At 38.4% G+C, this 24,126-nt stretch overlaps 2 protein-coding genes across 7 annotated transcripts in view; one reads left to right on the top strand and one right to left on the bottom strand.

The window, feature by feature from the left end:
* CHLSN (cholesin) overlaps nucleotides 1-24,126 on the top strand; it is a 351,907-nt gene that overhangs the window by 80,459 nt on the left and 247,322 nt on the right. The gene's annotated exons all lie outside the window — the stretch shown is intronic.
* GPER1 (G protein-coupled estrogen receptor 1) lies at nucleotides 1,623-7,733 on the bottom strand. Its single transcript, XM_020978689.2, has 2 exons — nucleotides 6,834-7,733; nucleotides 1,623-4,414 (listed from the first exon to the last, which is right to left on the bottom strand). Exon 2 carries the CDS (start codon nucleotides 3,940-3,942, stop codon nucleotides 2,845-2,847), a length of 1,098 nt encoding a protein of 365 aa, XP_020834348.1. The 5' UTR covers nucleotides 3,943-4,414; nucleotides 6,834-7,733; the 3' UTR covers nucleotides 1,623-2,844.

Genomic DNA, 24,126 nt, shown 5'->3' with positions numbered 1-24,126 from the left:
TTTGTTTTTTAATTTTTGGGCAATTGGGGTTAAGTGACTTGCCCGGGGTCACACAGCTAGTAAGTGTCAAGTGTTTGGTTTGAGGCCGGATTTGGACTCAGGTCCTCCTGACTTCAGGGCCGGTGCTCTATCCGCCGCGGCACCTGGCTGCCCCTTATGTGGGTACTCTTAATGGGCTATCAAAAAATATAGTAGGAAGGCCATTTTTAGGACTTGTTCTTACTGCTTTGAGAAATATTAATGTGACTTTTGAGGGAAGTGTAATAGAAAGGAGAAGCCCTTTCATCTGTTTCCTGGAAAGATTCTCTAGCTGCTTTGACTCATGTTTCCTGAGAACTTCTTAAATTCATGTTTCAAGCACTAACTCACATTTAAGCCACATCCTGGCATTTAAGAAGAGATGAGAAGCCCGTCTTTTCACATAAATTCCTAGAAAAAGCTGTCTACATTTATTGCCTGCATTTCCTTTCCTCTTGCCCACTTCTCTGTCTGGGTTTTGACCTCCCCACTGCTCTTTCTGTTTATTAACTGCTAAATTTGATTACTTTTCTCAGTCCTTTTAGCCTTCTTTGTTTCTCTGTAGCAATGGACACCACTGACTACTTTTTGGTTCTTCCCTCCTCCTTCTGATTTCATGACATTGTTTCTTCTGATTCTTCCGTCACCTGCCTGACCGTTTCTAACTTGGTCTCCTTTACTAGATCATTATCCCTTTCTCACCCCAAGGGTCTGTCTTGGATTCTTTGATCTGTTTTTCTATATCTATTTCTATATATCCATATCTATAACTATATAGGTCTATATATCTAGATATGCCATTTTCTGTTATGTCTAAAAGCTTTAATTATGTATTATTTTGTTTACCTCAGGCCCATGAATAAAAACATCCCATACAAGAGGAATTAATAGAGGAAACAGACTTGCTAAATTATGAAGGTTCTATGGGCCATGAGCTCACCAATGATCTCTTGGCCAAAACTATGTTTGTTTGGTCTCCTTTCTAATTGAACTGAGAGTGTTCTGGAGAAGTGTCAAAGCATAATGTGGCACAGGACTTGGAATCAGGAACGTTGGGTTTGACTCTTGCCTTAGCAAAACTATAACCAGGGTAGGACAGCCTGGGCTTTATCCAGAGTGCCAAAAATGAGAAGGTTCTTTCTGATAGCACTTGACTCTTTTTGTAGAATAGAAATGACTGAACTTAACACCTAGTTAGAACAAATTATTAGTTAAAATAGCAAACTCCCAAATGGCATGTCACGGCTGTGACCCATTTGAAATGCCTCTGAGTCCTCCCCTTGAAGTAAAATCCTGGTCTGTGGCTTTGTGGTGTTCTAGTGTTTCTGTTTCCCCACTTCACATTTCAGTCTTCCTCTGCTGAATTGCCTTGGTGCAAAAATTGCCATTTATCTCTCTCTACCACAAACTATACCACATTGGCTATGTGATTATGGGCCAGCTGTTTCACTCTCTCAGTTTTCTTTTCTGTAAAGTGCATATAACACTTGTGCTATTTACTTTGCAGGGTTTTTGTGAGGCCATCTCTTTGAAAACCTTAAAATGATATATACATATTGGCTGTTTTTCATATGAGTGAAGAAACTGGGTGATACTTAAAAGCATTAGACTTTCAGCATTTTAATGAGAGCCATCTACATCATCATCATCATCATCATTATTATTCCTGTTAACATTATTATTGAATTATTAAACCAAAATGCCACAGTATTACATTCTGTGATGGCTACAATAAACTCCATAGCTCTCACAATTTTATCCCACATTCTTCTAAATGCCAAGGTTATTGTAAACATATACATTGAAGAAGTCAGATCAAACTAGCATTAGATAGCAGTTATATTATTCAAGGAGAAGCTTCATCATTAATGCAAATCTAGCTTACACAGGTGACTGTGACTTATCTATGAACAAGGTAATTGGCAAACCGGGATCATGTATTTTAGAATTGATGGCCATCCTAAGAGCGATTACAATACTTAAAGGTGTCTATGAGTGACGTGTCTCATTTTAGCACTAGTCAAGTGTCACAGTATGTAGCAATGGATTATATATCATGGGACTTGATTTCCCACCATGATATCAAATTTAGAATTTTTCAAACAGACTTTAGCCAGAAGTCTTCGTGTTCATTACATAAAGTGGCAGATTTATTCTCAGTAGCTAAGCTTCCATTTAAAGTGCTACATCTCCGCAGAAACTTCTTAATAAATCTGAGTTTTCTCACTTGCTGTTTTGGCAGTTTTCTCTCGGGAAGGAACGAAAGTCCATATGAAGAGTAGCAGAACATTATGATTTTGTCATCTGTTGACTCTTCTTTGCCATAGGAAAACATACTGGGATAATCTGTATCTTTATTATTAGGTCTGTCTATGAACTGTATGCGATTAGAGAGAGCTGTTTAGGGTGTGTTATTTAGTAACCCCAATTATAATCAAGTAAACTTGACCAAAATTTACACATTAAAGCCAGTTTATAGTAGCATCTAGACCAGTGGTTCCTAACATTTTTTCTGCCCTGGGAACTCGTTTCAACAAAAACAATTTGCTGTGAACCCCTGTGGTAATTTAATATACTACTCATAATATTCTACAATTATTTAATGCTTAAGGTGCCATTGAAGAATTTTGAACTCCTTGGAACATTGTTGAGGACTCCCAAAGGTTCACAAGCCACTAAAGGGGAACTACTGATCTAGACAACATCAGAAACCTATGAGGGGAAAAGAAATATTTGTGTTTTTTCCCCTTCCCTAGTTATATGTGCATTTGTCAGTGACACACAGTTTTGTTCTACATTGATGAAAAAACTTTCCCAGTTGTCTATTTACACAGCACTGCTAAATTTTGTATCTGTCTGCTCACTGCTCTCAGGGATGACTGACTTGAGGGCAGCGTGACAGAAACGATTTAGGGCTGACAAGTTGCTTTTCTGTTCAATGTACAGCCTCAGTTTTTCTCTAAAAGTTTCCCCAAGAAAGCTATAGATAAGTGGGTTTAAGCAGCTGTTTGAAAAAGCTGCTAAGTTAACTATATGGCCAGTTAAAGGGTAGGCGTGGCGAAAAGACTGTTTGCATGAAGAAATAGCTGGCTCCTTTCTTTGCAAGAGATGTACACTAATGAAGACATTTTCAGGTAGCCAGCAGATAAAGAAAACCAGGACCACAGCAAAAATCATTCGGAGGGCCTTTTGCCGCCGCAGTCGCAAGCTGCGGTGCTTGTGAGCCTTGATGAGAACTCGAACAATGAGTGAATAACAAAGACCAATGATGGCAAAGGGGATAATGAACCCCAAAGTAATCTCAAGCCACTGGATTTCTTTGACATCAGCAAAACAGAAGCAGACCTCTTCTGTGTGCTGCAGATGGACAGCTGTAAAAGGAACCAGGGTAGCAGAGATAGATGCCATCCAGATGAGGCCACAGCTCAGCCGGGCATGGTGCTTTGTGCGAAAAAGGCTGGATCGCATGACCTTCGCTAGGGCAATGTATCGGTCAAAACTCATCCACGTTAGGAAGAAAATGCTGCTATACATGTTAATTTGCAGGAACAGAGACATGAAGGTACAGAGGATTGTGATGTCATAATACTTCTCATCTAGGTTAAATACTTCTATCAAGGAGTCAGCCACCAGGATGAGATCCGCCGCTGCAAGGTTGATGAAATACAGATCAGGGATTGTCATCTTTTCACGAAAGCTGATGTTCACTACTAATATTAGTATGTTTCCCACAAAGCCAATAGGAAAGAGGAAGATAGTGTAGAGACATGAGAGGAAAAGACCAATGACATATTGTTGGTGTTCGTATTGGTCGTTGACTTGTTTGAAAGGGTCAGTTTCATTGAGTAGGTGCGATCTGTTCAGTTCAAAGGATGTACTGTTGTAATCTATCGGTGACAGGGTACCTGCATAATAAACTTCCATGATAAAGGCTCTTGCTTGACAGATTACATAAGTATTTCCACTCTGGTTGTAAATGCCCAGGACAGCTAAATTTTTATGATTTTCCAAAAGGTTCACGAAAGTCTGTTTTAAACTTTAGGTACGTCTGATTCATCTTCAGGAAAAAAAAAATCAATCTCTGGGCTGAGGATAGTCAGTATTGGGTGAAGTCAGGGGAAACTTGTCATAAATAATCTTCCCAGGTTTTTTTAATTTATTGGTTGCAAAAAGGTCTTGGTTACCAAAGAGAGGGAAAATGGGTGCGATTGTAGGCAATTCTTTAAATTGGAAAGCCTTGAAAGCTGGAATCACATAGATGGTTTTTGTTGTTGTTTTTAATCTTAAAGGTTATTATAAAGTCCTTAATTTGTCTTAAGTTGTCTGTTTTCTTCTTGTGTAATTTTAGATCAGCCATTCATACCTGCCCTTTGATGTTTCTTGACTATCTGGAAACCTGGGAGAAGTAAATAGAAAAGTATTACCTTCTCATTCCTAGCTTCAGCTTGGCTTAAACACCACTATACTTCTCATAAAGAACAGTTTGCTGTTGGCCAGTTCTCTCTAGAGCAATGTATGACACAGAGAGTTAAATAAAGACCAGAGCTTTTTGTCTTGTTATATTGGAGAGATGGTTCATGTCGAAAGTGTCCTGATGGATTATGAGGGAAATGTGGTCTTTTTTTTTCCCCTACAGACCTGAAATGCTGCTTAATCTGAGCTGGAAAATAGTTAAATTGATTCATCTTTCTTTTATGCAATGTATTCCTTTGTTTTTATAGCCAAAATAGCATGCTTGTTAAAAGAGCATGGCTATTTGAGTAGGAAAACCTTAGGAAAACTACTACCACAGGCAAAGGAAATTAACTTGGTTTAATCAGCTGATGGAGAATGAAAGAGGATGGGAAGGGAAAAAAAGCAACTTTTATGAAGGATAAAAATAGCATAACTAGGGAATTTAACATGAAACAAAATTAAACCTTTTACGCTTTAGTTTCTGTTTCAGCAAAATCTGGAGAAGATATTTTGCTTTTTGACAGTGATGAGGCTGGGTGCTGAAACTGAAGCAATGGAGTTTTAGCTTACACAATGAAGGAAAATTGACCTTAGGGAACTTAAGAAAAAATCAAACGAGTTAAATTCCTGATAATTTTAAAATTAAGTGCCATTAACAAGTCAGGTTACTAAAAGTAATTGTGCCTTGTAATGCCATTTTTAACCAGTAAGTATGCTTTCTATAAATAGTTTTTTAATAGCACTCATCTGTCATAATATAGTTAGATGCATCTTCTATACTTGTTTTCCTCATTTAGCAGCGTTTTAAAGATTATGTTGTTTCCTAAATTTCTTAAGAATGAAATAATTATTTTAGTTTAAAAGTTTGCCCTTAGTTATGGTTGAGGACTAGTTTAGCTATTTATCAGTAAACAATGATTATCAGCATCTTTGTTTTAGTACACCATCATTTGATTTCATAGCTGTCTTCAAAGTTGTATGGGAAATATATTTATTTTTCAGTTTAAAGTTAATTAAGTTTAAATTTTGTTTTGAGAGTTTTTTTGGACATCCCTTATAGACTACTCAGTTGAGATATTCCAAAAGTAGAGTTGAGATTCCTTTTCCTACAGCTTGAGAATAACTGTGGTATTTTGTGACTTTAGCTGTGTATTGGTGAGCTTGGATTGTTATTTGAAAATGTTCAACAGTCTTTGTTTGGCTTAGGTTAATAAAGATCTATTTACTTAGTATGTCACATAAATTTGTCTTTATTAGGTGTTGTTTTTCTATCTTCATTCATTCTTGGGTAGATAATCCTTGTTTGGACTTCATGACTATGACTGTTCTGCACTTGCATTCTGACTACAACATTTAAAAATCTGTGCATTTAGTTTCATTTTAAAAACTGTTTTTAAAGGTTTTTTTCTTTTTAAACATTTGAAAGATTTTAGATTTTATTCTGGAAGAAAATTCTAAAGGGATACCCTTTTACAAATACTTTCAGGATTTCATTTGTTTAAATACCCATATTTGCTAAATATACATTGTGGGGAAAAAAAAAGACTTCTTTATTACTTCCACATATTTAGGGCCTTTGGATTCACAAATTAGTGTAAGTTTTATGATAGTCAAGTGAAAATAAACATAAATCAAATATTAAATTTATTACTTTCTCAGTATTCACATAAAAAATTGACAGCGTATTTATAAATATATAAAACTTCATAGCTGTTTTAAAATTTCATATGAAATTATTTATGTTGCAAATCTCCACTGGTTGCGCAGTTCAGGAAAAATTAGACCAGATCTTTATCAGCTCTATTACCCTGGTAATTTCTGACACTGATTTACATTTGCTTGATCTATTTCTTTCAAAGGAATATTAATCGACCTATTATTTTTGATAGTCGGCAAGCTTTTTATTGAAAGAGTGAGTAAAGTACTATAATACAGGTTAGAGTCTTTGTAATCCTATTTCCTGGAAGTGTGATATATTGTTCCTTGAATGAAATATGCCAGACTGCTTTGTAATTTTATTTATGGCATGCTTTATAAAAATTACCTTAGTGCAAACCTTTATTTACTGTCAGCAAGTCAAGAACATTTCTCTCTACAGAGCAAAGTTTTGCTTTTATCATTCAAATAGCTGTAAATGCCTGGAATTTTAGGTAGCCTCTCTCCTGTGGAAAATGTTAACCGTACCAAGAAGAGCTACCAGTTCTGAAGTAATCAAGGGGCAGGGGGGGGTTGTCTAACAAGCAATTAAAAAATCATATCAGAGAAAGGTTATACTCATTTTAGATACAAACACAAGGCTTTTGGAAAAGCATCCAAGAAAACATTTGCTGTTACAAAGGACCCCCAGAATTGAGCTTTACCTGAGCAGATCTGGTACTCCATCCACTTGTGTTTGTTCAAGGCAGACTCCCTTTGTCTTCATGGTCTGTAATTTTGGGTACCTTTTCGAGGATTTGTTTATTCACCTAGGCCAGGACAGGAACAAGATGCAGGCTTAACTTTTCTGGAAAGTGGTTGGGATGATAAACTGGCTGTGTTGGATGCTACCTGTTGAATAATTCAATAGCAGCAAATAGGTAGGAGGAAGAGCACCACACCGCCGCTGAAACCTGGTTAAAAACATTACCCTGAGTAAGTGACTGTCATTGTTCTTGACAGCAGATGCAGATCTTGCTGCCTGTCCTTGGCAACAAAACAGGGCTTTATAGATTTCCCAGGGTCCTTCTAATTTGTGTTCAGCTGAAGTGGTGCTGAACAGGCTTCCTTTTAAGGCTAAAATTAACCATTTTTCTGCTGGCTTTTTTTTTTTTTAATATACTGCATCCATAGAAATTTACTTTTCATTCTTATCCTTGGCAACAAGCTAAGTCTCGTTAGGCATTTTAAAAGTGAGTTTCCAGTTTATTCCCTTTTCCTGAATACTTAACCATCTCCCTACTTATACAACGTTAAACTCCTTCAGCCTCCACCCTGCTTCAGGCCATTAGTACTCCTTGTCTGAACTACTGCTAATCGGTCTCCTTTCCACCAATTTCTGTTTGCCAGACTGGTATTCCTAAAGCACAGGTCTGATCATGGCATTCTCATCCTCAAGTAGCTTCTATGGCTCCCAGTTGCCTCTGAACTTCTCCTTCTATCCTTTTAGGCTGACATTACCTTACTTCCTTCCACATACTCTATTTGAGCCAAACTGGTCACCTTGCTGTTTAGAGTGTAGGACTTTACATTTCCTACCGGCAGGTCTTTAGATATAAGCTGCTATTCCCCCCTTCTCCTCTACACACATACCCACAAGCCCGGCTCCTAGTGTTTGGAATGCTATCCTTCATCTCCAGCCTCCTTTTGAGCATTGCTTAAGTACAACCCACATTCAAGACCCTTCCTACCCCCCCACCTTAGTTATTAGGGCATTCCCACTTTTCCTGACAGTACTGTGTATCTCCTCTGTGTATATTTCATGCATATAAAACAGCATGTATAGTGTTGTTCCTCTCAGTCGAATATATACTTCTTGGAGGCAGGGACAGTTTTGGCATTGTCTTCATGTCCCCACTGTCTAGCACGGTGTCCAGTAATTATTAGGCACTTAAGTATGTATTGAATTGAATGCCACTTGTCTTTTATAGTATTATTTTATATTGGTCATTATTTGTTTAAATTTAAATATTCATGTTTGGCATAGCCATTGTGCCTGATTTTAAATGCACATTTCAAATAATCTTACGTGTTTACGTAATAAGTTATATATATATATACATATATATGTGTTTATATAATAATTTTTATATATACATGCATATATATATATAATTTAATCTCATACTATTGCAAAAAAGATTAAACTTTGGGATCTAACATGTAAATTGATCAAAGTAGTTTCATTACCCAAGTTAGCAAATAACTTCGGATTCCCTCACATCCCTCACAATCCCTCATTTTGTTTTCAGTTGAATCTTTGGTCTGTTATATAGTGATATTTACTTAGAGCAACCAATCTAATATGTAATTATAACCCCACCCTCACCCCACCTCTCCACATCCAGGGCAGTCAGAGGCATTTTTAATGGCATTATACAGTCAGAGAATCAGCTTTGCTTCAGAAATGGCCAGTATATCTAAACAGTCTTTTCTTATGTGTCTCATCTCTTAAAGGAATTGAGCTGACATTTCACAGTACCCCACCTACTGGTTGATGAAATCCTGTGGAAAGAGGCTGTTAGTTCAAACCTTGTCAGACAAGGAGGGAAAAGCCCTATAGGATTATAGAATATTACATCAAGGAATTCTGTGGTTGGAATTCTCTGGCATGAAATCTTAAGGGTTCATTTAGTTGATGGTGTCTAAACCAAGTCAAATAGCCTGTAGGCAGCTGCTTAATTTTAATATTTAGCTATAATTTATACTATTTCTGTCCACCTCCTTTCCATTTCTCTTTATCAGCTCTTTGGTTTGAGTTGGATTTTGGTTATATCTTTAAAGTCCATGCAATTATAAGATTGTGAAGCTATTAATTGTATATATTTAATAATGTAGTTTGTCACAGCATTGAGGAAGAGTACAAGAGAAAAACTGCTTTCCAAGTGAATAAAGCATTGGTAAAATATAATATATTTTTGTATACAAGGTTTATATGTAGTATATATATGTACTTGTATATGTACATATATGTCGTTCAGTTGTTTCAGTTGTATTTGACTCTTCCTGACCCCATTTGGGGTTTTCTTGGTAAAGATACTAGAGTGGTTTGCCATTTCCTTCTCCAGCTCATTTTATAGATGAGGAAACTGAGGCAAAGAGAGTGAAGTGATTTGCCCAGGGTCACACAGTTACTTAGAGTCTGCAGCCAGATTTGAACTCAGGTCCTTCTGACGCCAAGCCATAATGCTCTCCACTACACCATGCTACAGGATTGCTCTTCCAGTATTTATTTTGTAAAAGAGCATTTTTTGTTCCAGTGCAGGTTAGAGGACAGAGTCTTCAAGGTCCTATGTGACTCCAAGATTTCAAGTTTCTGGTTTTCCGTATGCTTCCACTTTTATGTTTCCTTGGCCATTTGTTCCATGTAGTCATCTGTTGAGCAGCCTCCTAGTGTAGTGACTAGCAAGCTGATCTCAGAGTTAAGAAGAGGGATGCTGATCTGTACCAGAAGGCGGAGGTTCTCTACCTGGGAATTCCTGTAATGTGGCCATTACAGACCCAGTCATCATCCCTGTGTAATTTGCTCTGCTGGCTAGTTTTGTGATTTAAATATAAAACTGAACAACTTTGTCAGTTCAAGTGTTGAGAGTTTTAGGGCATCTTATATTATTTGAGACTTCTTAAACATATCAGTATAGATATACACACATATATGGTATAATGGAGAGTTGGGATAGCATAGTAGAGCCTTGGGTTTACAGTTAGAGGATTTAGGTTCAGATTCTGACTATACTCCCCTGACTCTGTAACCCTAGGCAAATCATTTAACTTCTCTGTGCCTCAGTTTCCTTGCTTTTCCTGCCCAGTATAATGGCAGTTCTTAACCTTTTTTGTGTCCTGGACCCCTTTGGAAATCTGGGAAATCCTGTGAATCCCTTCTCAGAGTAATGTTTTTAAGTACATAAAATAAATTCCTTAGGATTCCAAGGAAAGCCAATCAAATTGAAATACAGTTATCAGAGTATTAAGAGTAAGTTTACAGCCTTCAGGTTCAGAACCCCTGCTCTATACTAAAATGGCTTAGTGATTTTGTCAGCTCCCATGGATTTAATGACCAGGTGTGTGCTGATGATTGTCAGATCTGTTCATCCAGCCCTAATCTCTCTTTTGAACTAGTCACCAAATGCCTGTTGGGTATGTCCTGTAGACATCTCAAATACAACATGTTCAAAATAGCTCATTATCTTTCCTCTCAAGCACTCCCCTATTCCCAGATCCCCATTAATGTTGAGGGCATCTCTAAGATCCTCCCAGTCATACAAGATCTTGTTGTGATTTAAATATAAGATGCAACAACTTGTTAAGTTCAGGTATTGAGAGTTTCACCTCCAAGATCCTCACAGCATATGAGATTGTAACCTCGTTGTATTGCACATAGGCTGTCTATTCCTATCTTGTCATTCTACCTTCACAGTATATTTTTTCTTTTTTCTTTTTTTGGTTAGGCAGTGGGGTTAAGTGACTTGCCCAGGGTTATTTACACAGCTAGTAAAGGTTATGTGTCTGTGGTCGGATTTGAACTCAGGTCCTCCTGAATACAGGGCCAGTGCTCTATCCACGGAGCCACCTAGCTGCCCCCTACACAGTATCTTTTTTCTATGTTCCGTTTTCTCTGCTGACACAACGTCATCATACTGGTTTAGGCCTTCACCATCTCATACCTGAGCCATTGCAATAGCCCACTGGTTGGTTTCCCTGCCTGAAGCCTCTCCCTCCTTCAGGCCATCCTCTTCTCAGCTGCAAAGGTCATCTTTGTACCGCACAGGTCTTGACAATGCCATCTCCTACTCAGTAAACTCCACTGGCTCCCTTTTACCTCCATAATCAGATACAAAAATCCTCTCTTTGTCTTTGAAAGCCCATATAATATAAGATGCAACAACTTTTTAAGTTCAGGTATTGAGAGTTTCACCTCCAAGATCCTGGCCTCTTCCTATTTTTTCAGTCTTTTTATTCTTTTCTTCTTCTGGGTACTCAGTGATATAGCGACAACAGCCTTTTTGCTGAACCTCACAATGAACCTTCATCTCCCTTTGTTATATCTACTCTTTTCCTTTTCAGTGACTCTCTTCCATGCTTAGAATTTTCCCTGCTCCTCTTCCTCCTGGCTTCTTTCAAGATTTAGTTCAAATCCTGCATTCTGCAGTAGGCCTTTCCTGGTTACACTCACTGCCAGTACCTTCTCTGAGATTACCCACCATTTACACTGTGTGTGTCTTTTTCATTTGTAGTTGTTTGCGTAGTATCTCCCCCATCTCTCCTCCTGGAGGACGGAGACCATGTTTTTTTACTTTCATTGTATCCCTAGCACGTATTGCCTCGCCCATATTCTTGCGGATGATGAAGAAAAATTAGGTGATCTCTAAAGTACCACCTAGCACGTAAGTTTAATGATCTTTTATATTTATATGTTTGTATACTATCTCTGCCACACATACATAAGATATGCCAACATATCATATCACACATAGAATATATGTATATACACATATGCATCTTGTCACAAAATCTTATTACTTATTAATATTAATAAAACATTAGATCTAATTAGTTATTACTTTTTTTGCTTTTATAAAAACCCAATGAATAATATGAAGCACATTTTATTTTGGCCTTTTTTTGGGACAGCTTTGAATGTCAAATCATTCCAGTGTTAAAAATGCCTGAAACACCATTTTGAAAGAAGTCATGAGAAAGTACAAATTCATCTTGATATTTAAAAAAAAAAAAAACAAAAAACCATGCCAACTTTTTAAACAGCCAAGATATGTCACTTAAAAATAGACATTGCACATATGTGTTGAAGAAACTGCTTTACACAGAATTTATCTGTTCTTTTGATTGTGATTTAGGAACATTTTAAAGTTTCTAGTATAACTTCTGACCATATTACCTTGCATATTTTTCCATTTCCATCGTTGTGGATAACAGTCTAAACATTTTACAGGTGCAACCTGATAATATGCAGTAAGGTGTTTCTGGCATCATCAGAATCACAAAGCTGGAAGAAACCTAAAAAATTATCTGGTCCAGTTCTCTTTTTGTAGATAAGGAAGCTGAAGCCCATGAAAATTACATGTCTTGCCCAAGGTCTCCATTTTTCCTTATTCTAAGTTCAGTGCTTTCCCCGCTATAACATGCTGAAAATAAAATCTGTGTCAATTGAATCATTTTAAGTGCATGGGGTGGTCACTCATTAAAAGAACCCTTTGAGATACATTCTTGTTAAAAAAGGGAAGCCTTTTGTAATGTGCATAATCACCTCATAATTATTAGTTTTGTGGGGCCTTCTGGAAGAGATTCACAATTACTTAAAAGATTTTAGTCTGACCATCCACACAGGAAAAATCAAGTGGGTGAAAAATGCCCACTGGTCAGAAGAAAGAAGGAAAGAAAAGAAGGAAGGAAGGAAAGAAGGAAGAGAAAGAAAGAAAGAAAGAAAAAAGAAAGACGTGTGTGTGTGTGTGTGTGTGTGTGTGTGTGTGTGTTTGTGTGTGTGTGTGTGTGTGTGTGTGTGTGTGTGTCTAGGTCTAGGAGACACAGTGCAGATGAATAATGACCTCAATCTTTTACTGAAAACAAAGACCTATCTGTTTAATAGTAGTGTTCTCTTTAGTGTTACAGCAAGACATGGAATGTAAGTCTCTGCAGAACTGAATAGGGCAGAGGAGAGATTCATGTTGGGTGGGAGCAGGCTCCAATATCCAACAACTGAGGTTCTTGTTAGAACACAAGTAAAAGACGTTTTCACTGTAATTATGATAGGAAGAGAAGGTGGGCTGGTCGTGTGGTAAGAGCAGGGGATGATGTGTAGACTGCCAGAATGCACCAGTGATACATTTTTGATGGGAGAAAAAAGCTAAGATCTTAGCATGTTGGGTGGATGTCCTATGGTGATCTTGTGGGAGGACAAGAGTTGCCTGGGCTGCATTGAGATCTGCATCATTGGAAGGAACAGCTAAACCAGGGGCATCACTCATCTGTATGAGTACTGTACTATCACCTTTGTGTTTAAAAGTTTGACTATAGGGTTTTAAAGGTTACTGTAAAATAAAATACACCAGGAGCTAGCAACAAATCTTGTATGCCTTCAGAACACTGAAGAAGGAATGCAGAACCCCACACAATTCTCCTTCTTCTTCTTCTCCTCTTTACAGTACATCCACAATTAGATCCAAAAGATAGTATTTGTTTAAAGCACTTAGCTTAGTTCCTGGCATGCTGTGAGCACTATATAAATACTTATTCCCTACCCTACTCTTCTTCCTCCTGTCTATCCTCCTGATCCATTTCATCTTCCTTTTAATCATCACAGGCATATAAAGCTCTTTCTTCTTAAAAAGCCTGGTGAAATAGATAGTGCAGATATTCTTAATCCTAATTTTTATAGGAAGAAGCTGAGGCTCAGAGTCAAAAGTCTTGCCTATCCAAAGTCACATAGCTAGAAAGTTTTATAGCCAGGCTTTGAACCCAGGTCTCCTGATTCCCAAGTCCATTAAGTTTTCTGCCATACCCCACTCTTTGCAATATGTTCTGCTGCTTGTCCAGATACAGTCAATTCTATATAATTCTATGGAATATACAGTTCATATGTGTAATTTAATATAGTCAATTTGAAGGAGAATTAGAAATGACAAAAATTTTATTATTTATCATTGTATTATTTGTACTTGACTTTAGCACATTGACGGAGAGAAACACTTGAATGACCAAGTGCCTACATTTTCTTTTTTCATTCCTGACCCAGCAGTCCTGTTGTCTGAGGCCAAGGGCTTAGTTGGACAGTGCTGGGAAAGAAAGCATGAAACTTTGGATGGCAGCTCCAATGATGAATCCGGAAGGCAGTGATTTAGAAATGTTTGGCATACTTCTACCTTTTTGAAATTTAACAAATGCCCTTTCACCCAGTAATAGCACTTCTGGGGCTGTATCCCAAAGAGATTATAAAAATGGGAAAAGGACCCACATATACAGATGTATTTATAGCAGCTCTTTTTGTGGTGGCCAAGAATTGGAAACTGAGAGGATGCCCATCAATTGGGGAATGACTACTATTGTGCTATAAGAAATGATGAACAGGCAGACTCCAGAAAAACCTGGGAAGACTTGCATGGACTGATGCTGAGTGAAGTGAGCAAAACCAGGAGAACATTGTACACAGTAACAGCCATTGTGTGATGACTAATACTGATACACTTAGCCCTTCTCAGTAATGCAAGGATCTAAGACATTTCCAAAAGTTTGATGATGGAAAATGCTATCCAGATCCAGCGAAAGAACTATGGAGTTTGAATGCAGATCAAAGCATAGTATTTGCTATTTTTTTTCTTCTGTTTTATTTTGTTTTCTCTTTCTTGTGGTTCCTCCTATTGGTTCTAATTGTTCCTTACAACATGACTAATGTGAAAATATGTTTAATAGGAATGTATGTGTACAGCCTATATCAGACTGCACATCCTCTTGGGGAGGGAGAGGGAGAAAAATTTAAAACTCAAAAGCTTGTAGAAGTGATTGTTGATAAATCAAAATAAATTAAGTTTTAATAAAGTAATTTAACAGATGGCAAGGATAATTAAGTGGAGAAAATGTCTCCAGTTCTGTTAGAGACTATGTCCTTTGTCTTCTCCAGCTTTCTTTCTCCAGTGACTTTCATTCAAGTGACTCAGAAGTGTTTGTTGGTAATCATCTTTAAAGTTAAATAGCATAGTGTAGTGGACTGAGAGCCAGTCTCAGTATTAGGAAGACCTGGATTCAGGTCCGAGCTGTGACATTCTGGCTTTATGACCCCAGGCAAGACACTTAACCTCTCAGAAACACAGGCAACTAACTCTCTTAAGGCTGTCAAGTTGCAGAGCAGGGGATATCCTGCATTGGTGGAAAGCATTCCTGTTCCAATATAATCACAGGTCCAGTTAAAAAAAAAAAGTAATTAAGAAGTGACTACAGCCACTTGTGAATGCAAATCACAGTTTATTTAAGGTGAAGAGGAAAGAGTGCTGATGTCATTCATTTTACTATCTGTGTACCTCATAGAATTATGAAACACAGGACTTTGGAGCTGAATGGCATATTTTTGTGGAAAGGCAAAATGATGAAAAAATGTTAATGGGCCAACAAATTTTCTGAGCAATCTTGAACCTTCAGCTGCTTATTAATGGAACATCTTTGTCCTGTAGACATCTGAAACTCAATATGTCCAAAACAAAACTCATCCACCCCCCAAAATTTTCCCCTGTTCCTGACTTCCCTATTACTCTTGAAGGTACCCCCACCCTCCCATTCACCCAGGCTTGCTGTCTTAGTGTCATCATCCTTGGCTCCTCACTATTTCTCACCCCCCCCTTACTTAATCCATTGCTAGGGCTGTTGATTTTATCTTCATATTGTCACTCATATGTACCCCCTTCTCTCACCTGGCACTGCAGGCCCTCATTACCGCACTCCTGGCCTGCTGGTGGGTCAGCCTGCCTCAAGGTTCCACACACTCCAGGCCATCCTCCATTCAACTTTTTTTTTTCCAGGCAGTTGGGGTTAAGTGACTTGCCCAGGGTCACACAGCTAGTAAGTCAAAATGATCTTAAGTTGCAGGTCTGAGCGTGTCACCTCACTATTCAGTTAGCTCCAGTGGCTCCCTGTTATCTCCAGAATCAAATCTAAAATCCTCAGTTTGTCATTCAAAGCCATTTATAACCTGCCTCCTCTCCACCCTCAAGTCATCTTATACTTTTCACACCCACCCCCCAGCCCCCCCAACCCAGTACTTTGCAGTTCAGTGACATTACTCTCCTTTGTATTTTCGCTGGCTGATCCCCCTGCAATCTCCCCCCACCCCCATGCCTGGAATGCTCTCCTCCTCATCTCTGCTTTCTGGCTTCCCTAGCTTTCTTCAAGTCCCAATTAAAATCCTATCATTTATAGGAAGGCTTTCTGAATCCCTCCTTTCCCCTACTGATGATTTTTCAGTTTATTCTGTGTATAGATTGTTTGTACATGTTGTTTGCATCCTGTCTCCTCAGTTAGACAGTGAGCTGCTTGAGAGCAGGGACCTTTTGAAACTTTCTTTGTATCCCCAGCACTTAGCACACAGTGCCTAGCACATAGTGCCTATGCAGTAAATGGTTTTTGACTGTCTGACTGCATGGTCTGTTTCAGATAGTGATAAGATCATTATAAGCAAGAGTTGAATTGAGATTGGGTAGAATGAATGAGAAGGGTCCTCAGAGATGAAGTCTTCACAGAAAGGAATTGCTTATTTGCAAAAGACTTTCTTCCTAATGAGAGGCAGCTTGGTCCAGTAGAAAGAACTGGGTTAAAATCCTATTTTTATTCCCTGCTACCAGTGTAACCTTGAGCAAACCACTCTGGAACTCAGTCTCCTTAGCTAAGGTGGATGTGGGTGGGTGTTGGTCTAGATACCTCCAAGGTTCCTTTTTTTGCTTTAAATCTATGCCTCTTCACCAGTCTGATGTCATCTTACACCTTTCACACATCTATGATCCTTTAAATCTGTGGTCCTCTGATCCTTGGAAGGTGTACTTTATGAGGGAAATGCTTTTTTAAAAAAACAAACATTTTTATTTATATCTTTTGTTTTTACATCTAAATTTCCCTTTGTATCCCTTCTTTTCCCCCATTCCAGAGGGTCATCCTTTATAACAAAAAATTTCCTTAGAAGAAGAGACAGGGGGGCAGCTAGGTGGCCCAGTGGATAGAGCACCAGCCCTGGAGTCAGGAGTACCTGAGTTCAAATCTGGGCTCAGACACATAACACTTACTAGCTGTGTGACCCTGGGCAAGTCACTTAACCCCATTGCCTAGCCCCCCCCAAAAAAAAAGTGTAAAAAAAAGAAGAAGAAGAAGAGCCAGGGGGCAGCTAGGTGGTGCAGTAGATAGAACACCGGCCCTGAAGTCAGGAAGACCTGAGTTCAAATCTGGCCTCACACCAAACACTTGACACTTACTAGCTGTGTGACCCTGGGCAAGTCACTTAACCCCAATTGCCTTTAAAAAAAAGAAGAGAAAAAAATATCAACACTGATCAATACATTCAAAAAATCTGACCACATATACAGTGTTACTTAGCCAAAGACACCCCTGCCCCCAGTCTCTGCAAAGGAGGGTATGTGTATGTGTAAAGTGTCTTCTTATATCTCTTCTTGGGGGCCAAGTTTGTTCTTTGTAATTTTGCAGTGTTCATTTTTGATTGTTTTGTGGTGGTGGTTCCACTGAAGCTGCTGTATGTTGTTTTTTCTTGGCTCTTCTCACTTCTCTTTGCATCAGGTTAGGCAAATCTTTCTGTACTTCTCTATTTATCATGCTCATCATTTTTTACAGTACAGTAATGTTCCATTCTATTCATTTTGTTTATCCAACACCACGATTTGTTCCTCCGTTTCCCAGTTGATTGGCGTCTTTGTTTTCAAAAAATAATTTATTTGTGAAAAATACTCTCCTGCCGGCATCTCAGAATCAGGCCTTGTCCCATCTTCAGTCCATCTCATTATTGCTAAATATTGAAGCAGTATGTCCCATATGAATACAGTCTGTGTAGGACAAGGTACGTGTCATTAAATAAACATTTATTTGGTTTAAGCCTATCTTGCTTTCTTCAGAACCACCCAGGATATCAATCTCTGCCAAGTACAGTGGGAATCTCTAATTATGACCATTTGTTCTGCCAAGCCTGGGAACAAGTGGGCTAAGTTGAAGGGTGTTCTGGCAGCAACACTACTGAATTTCCTTCCGTTTGTGCTCGACACTTAAAACTAAACCCCATTTTAACTGGTCTTGGGCTTTTATCAGAGCAATAGCAGGCTCTCTGTTTTGTGGTAAGAAACAATTAGCCCCTAATTGCCATCTTTAAGATTTCTGCTGTGTATATACAGAAGTCAAGAAGCATTTACATAGTAAATAAAATGCTTTAAACACCATTGTTTCTGTCAGGCCAGTCTAATAAGGATGGTAGATCTAAAATTTTATCTTTTAGGCTCCATCATAAAAAGGACTTTTTAAAAGAAATTTATTTTTTTTTGATAACTTTTGCTTTTGTGTCCTCTTTTTTTTTTTTAATATATCCCCTTCCCTGTCCACTGGGCTGTTCCTTATGACAGATTTAAAAGGAGGCAGAAAAAAAGCAGTTCTACAAAACCAACCAACATGTTCACCATGACTTGCAGCATATCTAGTGTTTTAAACCCATGGTTCTCCACTTTTTCCAAGAGGGGAGAATTGTACGTTTTCTCAGCTCTTCTCCCAAGCTAAGCTTGGTTTTTATGATTACATAGCATTCAGTTCACGAAAAAGGAATTTTAAAAGGGTGGGAGTGTTATATTTTCTTATTCAACATTATGCCCTTGCCTCCTCTTGTTAATATTAAAAGCAAATCCGCATTTACTTGCTCCGATGAGTATTTTATAGCTGCCATAAAAGACCAATCCTACTGGTATTGGTTGTACTGACTTGCTAGACACGCTGACTCCCTTTGATGGTTGCTGGGATTTCTCCTGACATCAGCTGTTTCTTCCAAATAAGAGACCTCATCATGCTAACTGAAATTTGCTGCCATTGGGTCTTGTCCTTCAGAGTTACAGAATCAAGTTTTGGTGCCCTAAATCTTAGCCCAAGGGGACAGACATGATATAGTATAATGAGTGTAGCAGCATGTAATTGCAAATGGAAATCATGGGACCTGGGTTCTAGTTTTGACTGCCACTCTCTATGTAACCTTAAATCACTTAATTTCTCTGGGCCTCAGTTTCTTTGGGCAGACTGATCTTCCAAAGTTTAAATCTGGTCTCACTTTCTGGCTGTGTGACCCTGGGCAAGTCACTTCACCCTGTTTGCCCCGGTTTCATCTGTAAAATGAGCTGGAGAAGGAAATGGCAAACCACTCCTGTATCTCTGCCAAGAAAACCCCAGAGGGGTTGGTCATGAAGAGTCAGACACGACTGAAGTAACTGAACAACAGCAGTATCCTCATCTACGAAATGAGTGGTGTGAAGATTAAATAATCCTGACTGCCTCATGGCCATGGAACGTGATCAGTTCAACATATATCTTACTAGAAACTACAGAAAGACACGCTGGCTTTCCAACTTAATCTCATTTGTCTTTGAATAACAGTAAGTTGAAGAAAATGTCTGTTGGCTTCTCAGTTGGGCGCCAGTGGAAATCTGCCCAATATTTCACTGGGCTTCTTAGTTCACACTTTACCTCCCCTATTTGGCTCCAGTCCTTGTGACCGCTTGAAGGGACCAGCTATAATACAGAGAATACCCTGGCCAGGTGTAGTCAGTTCTTTCTTTGAGCTTTAATTACTCAATTTAGATCTTTACTTCAGGTTGGTCCCTGTAGCAACATACTAACTTACTTTTCTTTCCTTGAGAAAACACCAGTGAAAATAGGGTCTAGTTGTAAGTGCTGAACACAAATGGAAGGAAATTCAGTAGTGCTGCTGCCAGAATGCCTGTCAGCATCTATTAACCCTATATCAGGTCCTGTAAGTCTTCCCATGATTCTCTGAATTCTTCATATCCATAGTTTCTTATGGCATAGTAATATTCCTTTATATTCTTGTTCCACAATTTTGTTCCTTACTTGGTGGTCATCTACTTTATGTTCAGTTCTTTGCTTCCATAAACGTTTTGGTTTGACCCTTTTAGGGTTTATATACCTCTGCAACAAAGGGTGTGCGCATGCCTGCCTTTTTAGCACAATTCCAAAATGCTTTCCAGAATAGATGAACCAATAGGAAGTTTGATCAGCAGTATATCAGTGCATGGCTATTTAAGTTAGACAGGTTCTCAGTGACTAGCACCTAATTCATGATAGGCGTGCTTTGAAGATAGAAGATGCTTAGAAAATTGGAACCTTCTACCATTCCCTGCCTTCAGAGTCCTTGGATATCGGTCATATAGTTACTGAGGAGATGCCCCCTTTGAAGACATCTGAGAATGAGTAGAGGTTCATTGGAGAGGAGTACCACATATGGGAAGAAACAGACAGAGCCATGAGGGGCCAACAAGCACATCGAGCCCAGCCCTCTAATCTTACAGAAAAGGAACTGAGAATTAAGTGACTTGCCTGCCTGAGACACTGGGGTCTTAGCATTTAGTGTACAGTTAGCATATCTTTAGGTCCTTTCTTTAACTAAATGATAGCTTAAAGAACTACTCATAGAATGTCCTGTTACAGTGGTCAGTAGACCTTTTGTGCTAGATTGAACCAATTGAATGAAAATTGATACATAGTTCCCTGAGATTTTACTAAGCAATAAATTTAGAAACTTAAAGGTTTTATGTTGGAGGTTTTTTTTCTTTCATCTGCTTATCAATCCCATCCCAAAGATTTTGCTATGAGGAATAAAATCAGTCAATATTTATCAAGCACCTACTATGTGCCAGTTACTATGCAGGGAAAAGGGTGAACTTGTGAATTTCCTGGCTTCGTATGTTAAATTTCCAAGTCCTTGAACTGAATTCAGGCCCTCAGAGACCTGTGATTCATCAAACTATTATCTGAAAGTCTTGCTTTCTTTCTCTTCCTAGGATATGTTGTCTTAGCTTGTTCCTTTATTTTCACACCCTGTCTCAATTCTTATTATAACATATTTGATACTTAGCTGTAATCACAAGGTGGATTTTCAATCACAAAAAGAAAAATTCCAGTGCAAATCAAGCAGTAAATAGTGTAGAGAACAAATGGAATGTGCTGTTTTCTCTGGATTTTGACAGGTAATAAAGGTGAGCTGTAGGGGCTAAATCTTAGCAAGAGATCCAGCCTCCTCCCACTTAGGTGGAAGAGGAAGCCCCAAACAGGACCCAAAAGAGCAAAGGTGCTTCTCACCTCCTCTTCAAACTTTTTCCTTCTTGGTGCCCCATTTCTCCCATCCATCACCTTAGTGTTCCAATTTAAGGAAAGCTGTCTAATTAAAGAAATTACCACTAAGGTGTTAATGACTAAAAGTCAAAAGAAGCCTAGGAAAAAGGGATTTCTTTGCTTAGTGTTGTTTTTTGTTTTTTCTCCCCAAGGAACTAATAATACTTAGACTTTAGACACTAGGGAGGCAGGGTGGTATAGGAAAAAAGAATATTGGACTTGGAATTAGAGAACCTGGGTTTGAATCCAGGCTCTGCTACTTAACTATTTATATGACTCTGGGGAAGACATTTTTGCCACTCTGGGCTTCATTTTCCTTATCTGTAAAACAGAGGGATCAGACGAGCTAACCCCTAATGTCTGCTTCTAAAACCATAATCCTGTGGATGAGACATTTTATTGGTGATTGTTGGGAGAAGTAAGACATATTTCCCCAGGCTTTTCAAATTGTAGCAATCTATCTCCTAGATACATAAGGCAGGCATGACCTGTTTATGGCATTAGGACACCTTTAAGTCATTACCTTGATGTTTCGAGTTATCCAGATGCTCATAGTGTACCAAGCGGTTAAAAATAACTCAGCTCAGATAACAGGATCCTAAAATTTTAAAGGACTATGGGGCTAAATGATCAGCAATATTATCAATGTGTTTATTCCCAGCCTCTGATTGAGCATCTCTGATGATAGGGAACTCACTACTAAAGACCACAGGCAATCTGTTCCATTTTTGAAGAGTTCTGTTAGGAAAGACTGAGGGAAAGGAATGACACCGGTCTTCAAACAGTTGAAGGGTCCAAAGGTCCAGAGGAGAGAACTAGAGCCAAGGTAGAGAAATTATGGAGAAATAGATTTTGGCTCAATATAAGGAAAAATTTCCTGTTTCTCTCTAATACCCAGGTTCTAATTCTCTGCTCTGGACCTTGGACTCTTCAACTGTTTGAAGACTGATATCATTCCTTTTCCTCTATCTTCTCTTACTCAGTTTTAAAGAAACTATTTCCTTTAGCTAGCCCTTTCACCATCTTGGTGGTCCTCCTGGATTCACTGTTTGTTAATGTCTTCCTTTAAAAGAGTCACATAATACTCCTGTCAAAATCTAACCAGGGCAAAATGTGGTGGGACTATTGCTTCTTTTGTTCCAGATAAGTTGGTGCTATGTACCTCAACATTTAGCCCTGATTTTCCCTAGTAAGAATAAAGGAATTTTTTTGGGGAAGAAAAGTCAAATGTATATTTAAGAGAAATCAATCAGTTGATATAAAATGTACCATCCTTTTGTTATTGACCAGTAATCTGAATATAATAATCTGAAGATACATGTTTTGGGATTTTTAAAATAAGGTTAGAAACTGGATTATTTGTGATTTTATTTTATAGGGAACTCCCAGATGAGAAACTGCCTCCATCAAGAAATATACTTAGAGAGCTGCTTAGAACAGAGATGTCAAATTCACAGGTAGCGAAACTCCCTCGTGGGGCTAGAAGCAGATTAAAATGTAATTGAGAGGGGCAGCTAGGTGGCGCAGTGGCTAGAGTACTGGCCTTGGAGTGAGGAGGACCCAAGTTCAAATATGGCCTCAGACACTTGACACTTAATAGTTGTGTGAGCCTGGACAAGTCACTTAGCCCCTATTGCCTCACCAAAAAGCAAAAAAAAATGTAATTGAGAAATGTTTAATAAAATAAATAAAAATAGAGTACCATATAGATAATGTTAATGTGTGGTTTTCTAAGTCAATATGTAGGCTGGAGGGATCCTAATTTGAATTTGATAACCCTGGTTTAGAACACTGAGATTTTTTGTTGCATGTTTTTTATTAATCTATTTTTAGTTTTCAGCAATCACTTCCATATGCTTTTGAGTTTTAAATTTTTCTCCCCCTCCCCAAGATGGCGCACAATCTGATATAGCCTCTACATATACATTCCTATTAAACATATTTTCACGTTAGTCATGTTGTAATGAACAATTAGAATCAATAGGAAGAAACACAAGAAAGAGGGAACAAAACAAAAGAGAAGAAAAACAAATAGCAAATAGTATGCTTTGATCTGCATTCAAACTCTATAGTTCTTTCTGGATGCGGATAGCATTTTCCATCATGAAACTTTTGGAAATGTCTTAGATCCTTGCATTGCTGAGAAGGGTTAAGTCTATCAAAGTTAGTCATCGCACAGCGTGGCTGTTACTGTGTACGATGTTCTCCCGGTTCTGCTCACTTCACTCAGCATCAGTCCATGCAAGTCTTTCCAGGTTTTTCTGAAGTCTGCCTGCTCATCATTTCTTATAGCACAATAATATTCCATTCCATTCGTATACTACAACTTGTTCAGCCATTTCCCAATTGATGGCCATCCTATCAATTTCCAATTCTTTGCCACTACAGAAAGAGCTGCTATAAATATTTTTGTACACATGGGTCTTTTTCCCATTTTTATAATCTCTTTGGGATACAGCCCTGTTGCTGGGTCAAAGGGTATGCACATTTTTATAGCCCTTTGGGCATAGATCCAAATTGGATTACTTCACAACTCCACCAACAATGCATTAGTGTTCCAATTTTCCCACATTTTCTCCAGCATTTATCATTTTCCTGTTTTGTTGTATTGGCAAATCTGATAGGTGTGATAGAACACTGAGATGTTAAGTGGCTTGGGATACATAGCCAGTATGTGTAGAAGCCAGGACTTCAAACCAGGTTGTGCTGGTTCTGAGACCAACTCTTCAGACACACTAGACTGTGCTGCCTCTAATATTTTTTAAAAGTAGTCAGTAATTCACAGCTTTCTCTTATTTTTTAAATTTCAGAAAGCTCTAAGAATAAGCAGAATATAGAGATCGTTGGTTTCCATGATTCATCTGTGTAGTGATGGGAGGTGCCTTTGTACTGTACACATTCACCTGAGGTTCTAGGTCATTCCTGCTTCTCCCCCCTCCTCCTCTTTACTGTACATCTGGTTCGGGACCTCCTGCTTTCTTCTCCTAGTATATGTTTAAATTGCCCTCAGGATTTCTGAGATTGTGCTAGGACTTCTTGCCTCCCTGGAGTCCAAACAGTTTTTCTTTGGATGTGTAC

The sequence above is a fragment of the Phascolarctos cinereus genome, unplaced genomic scaffold (assembly GCF_003287225.1).
Source record: "Phascolarctos cinereus isolate Bilbo 61053 unplaced genomic scaffold, phaCin_HiC Scaffold_4;HRSCAF=312, whole genome shotgun sequence".
In the NCBI taxonomy this organism is placed as follows: Eukaryota; Metazoa; Chordata; class Mammalia; order Diprotodontia; family Phascolarctidae; genus Phascolarctos; species Phascolarctos cinereus.
The sequence above is the reverse complement of the archived record's forward strand: the minus strand, read 5'-3'. Positions and strand labels throughout refer to the sequence as shown.

Bases quoted from the DNA above. Each gene is read 5' to 3' on its own strand.
- GPER1 (XM_020978689.2), bottom strand. From the start codon at position 3,942: ATGGAAGTTTATTATGCAGGTACCCTGTCACCGATAGATTACAACAGT.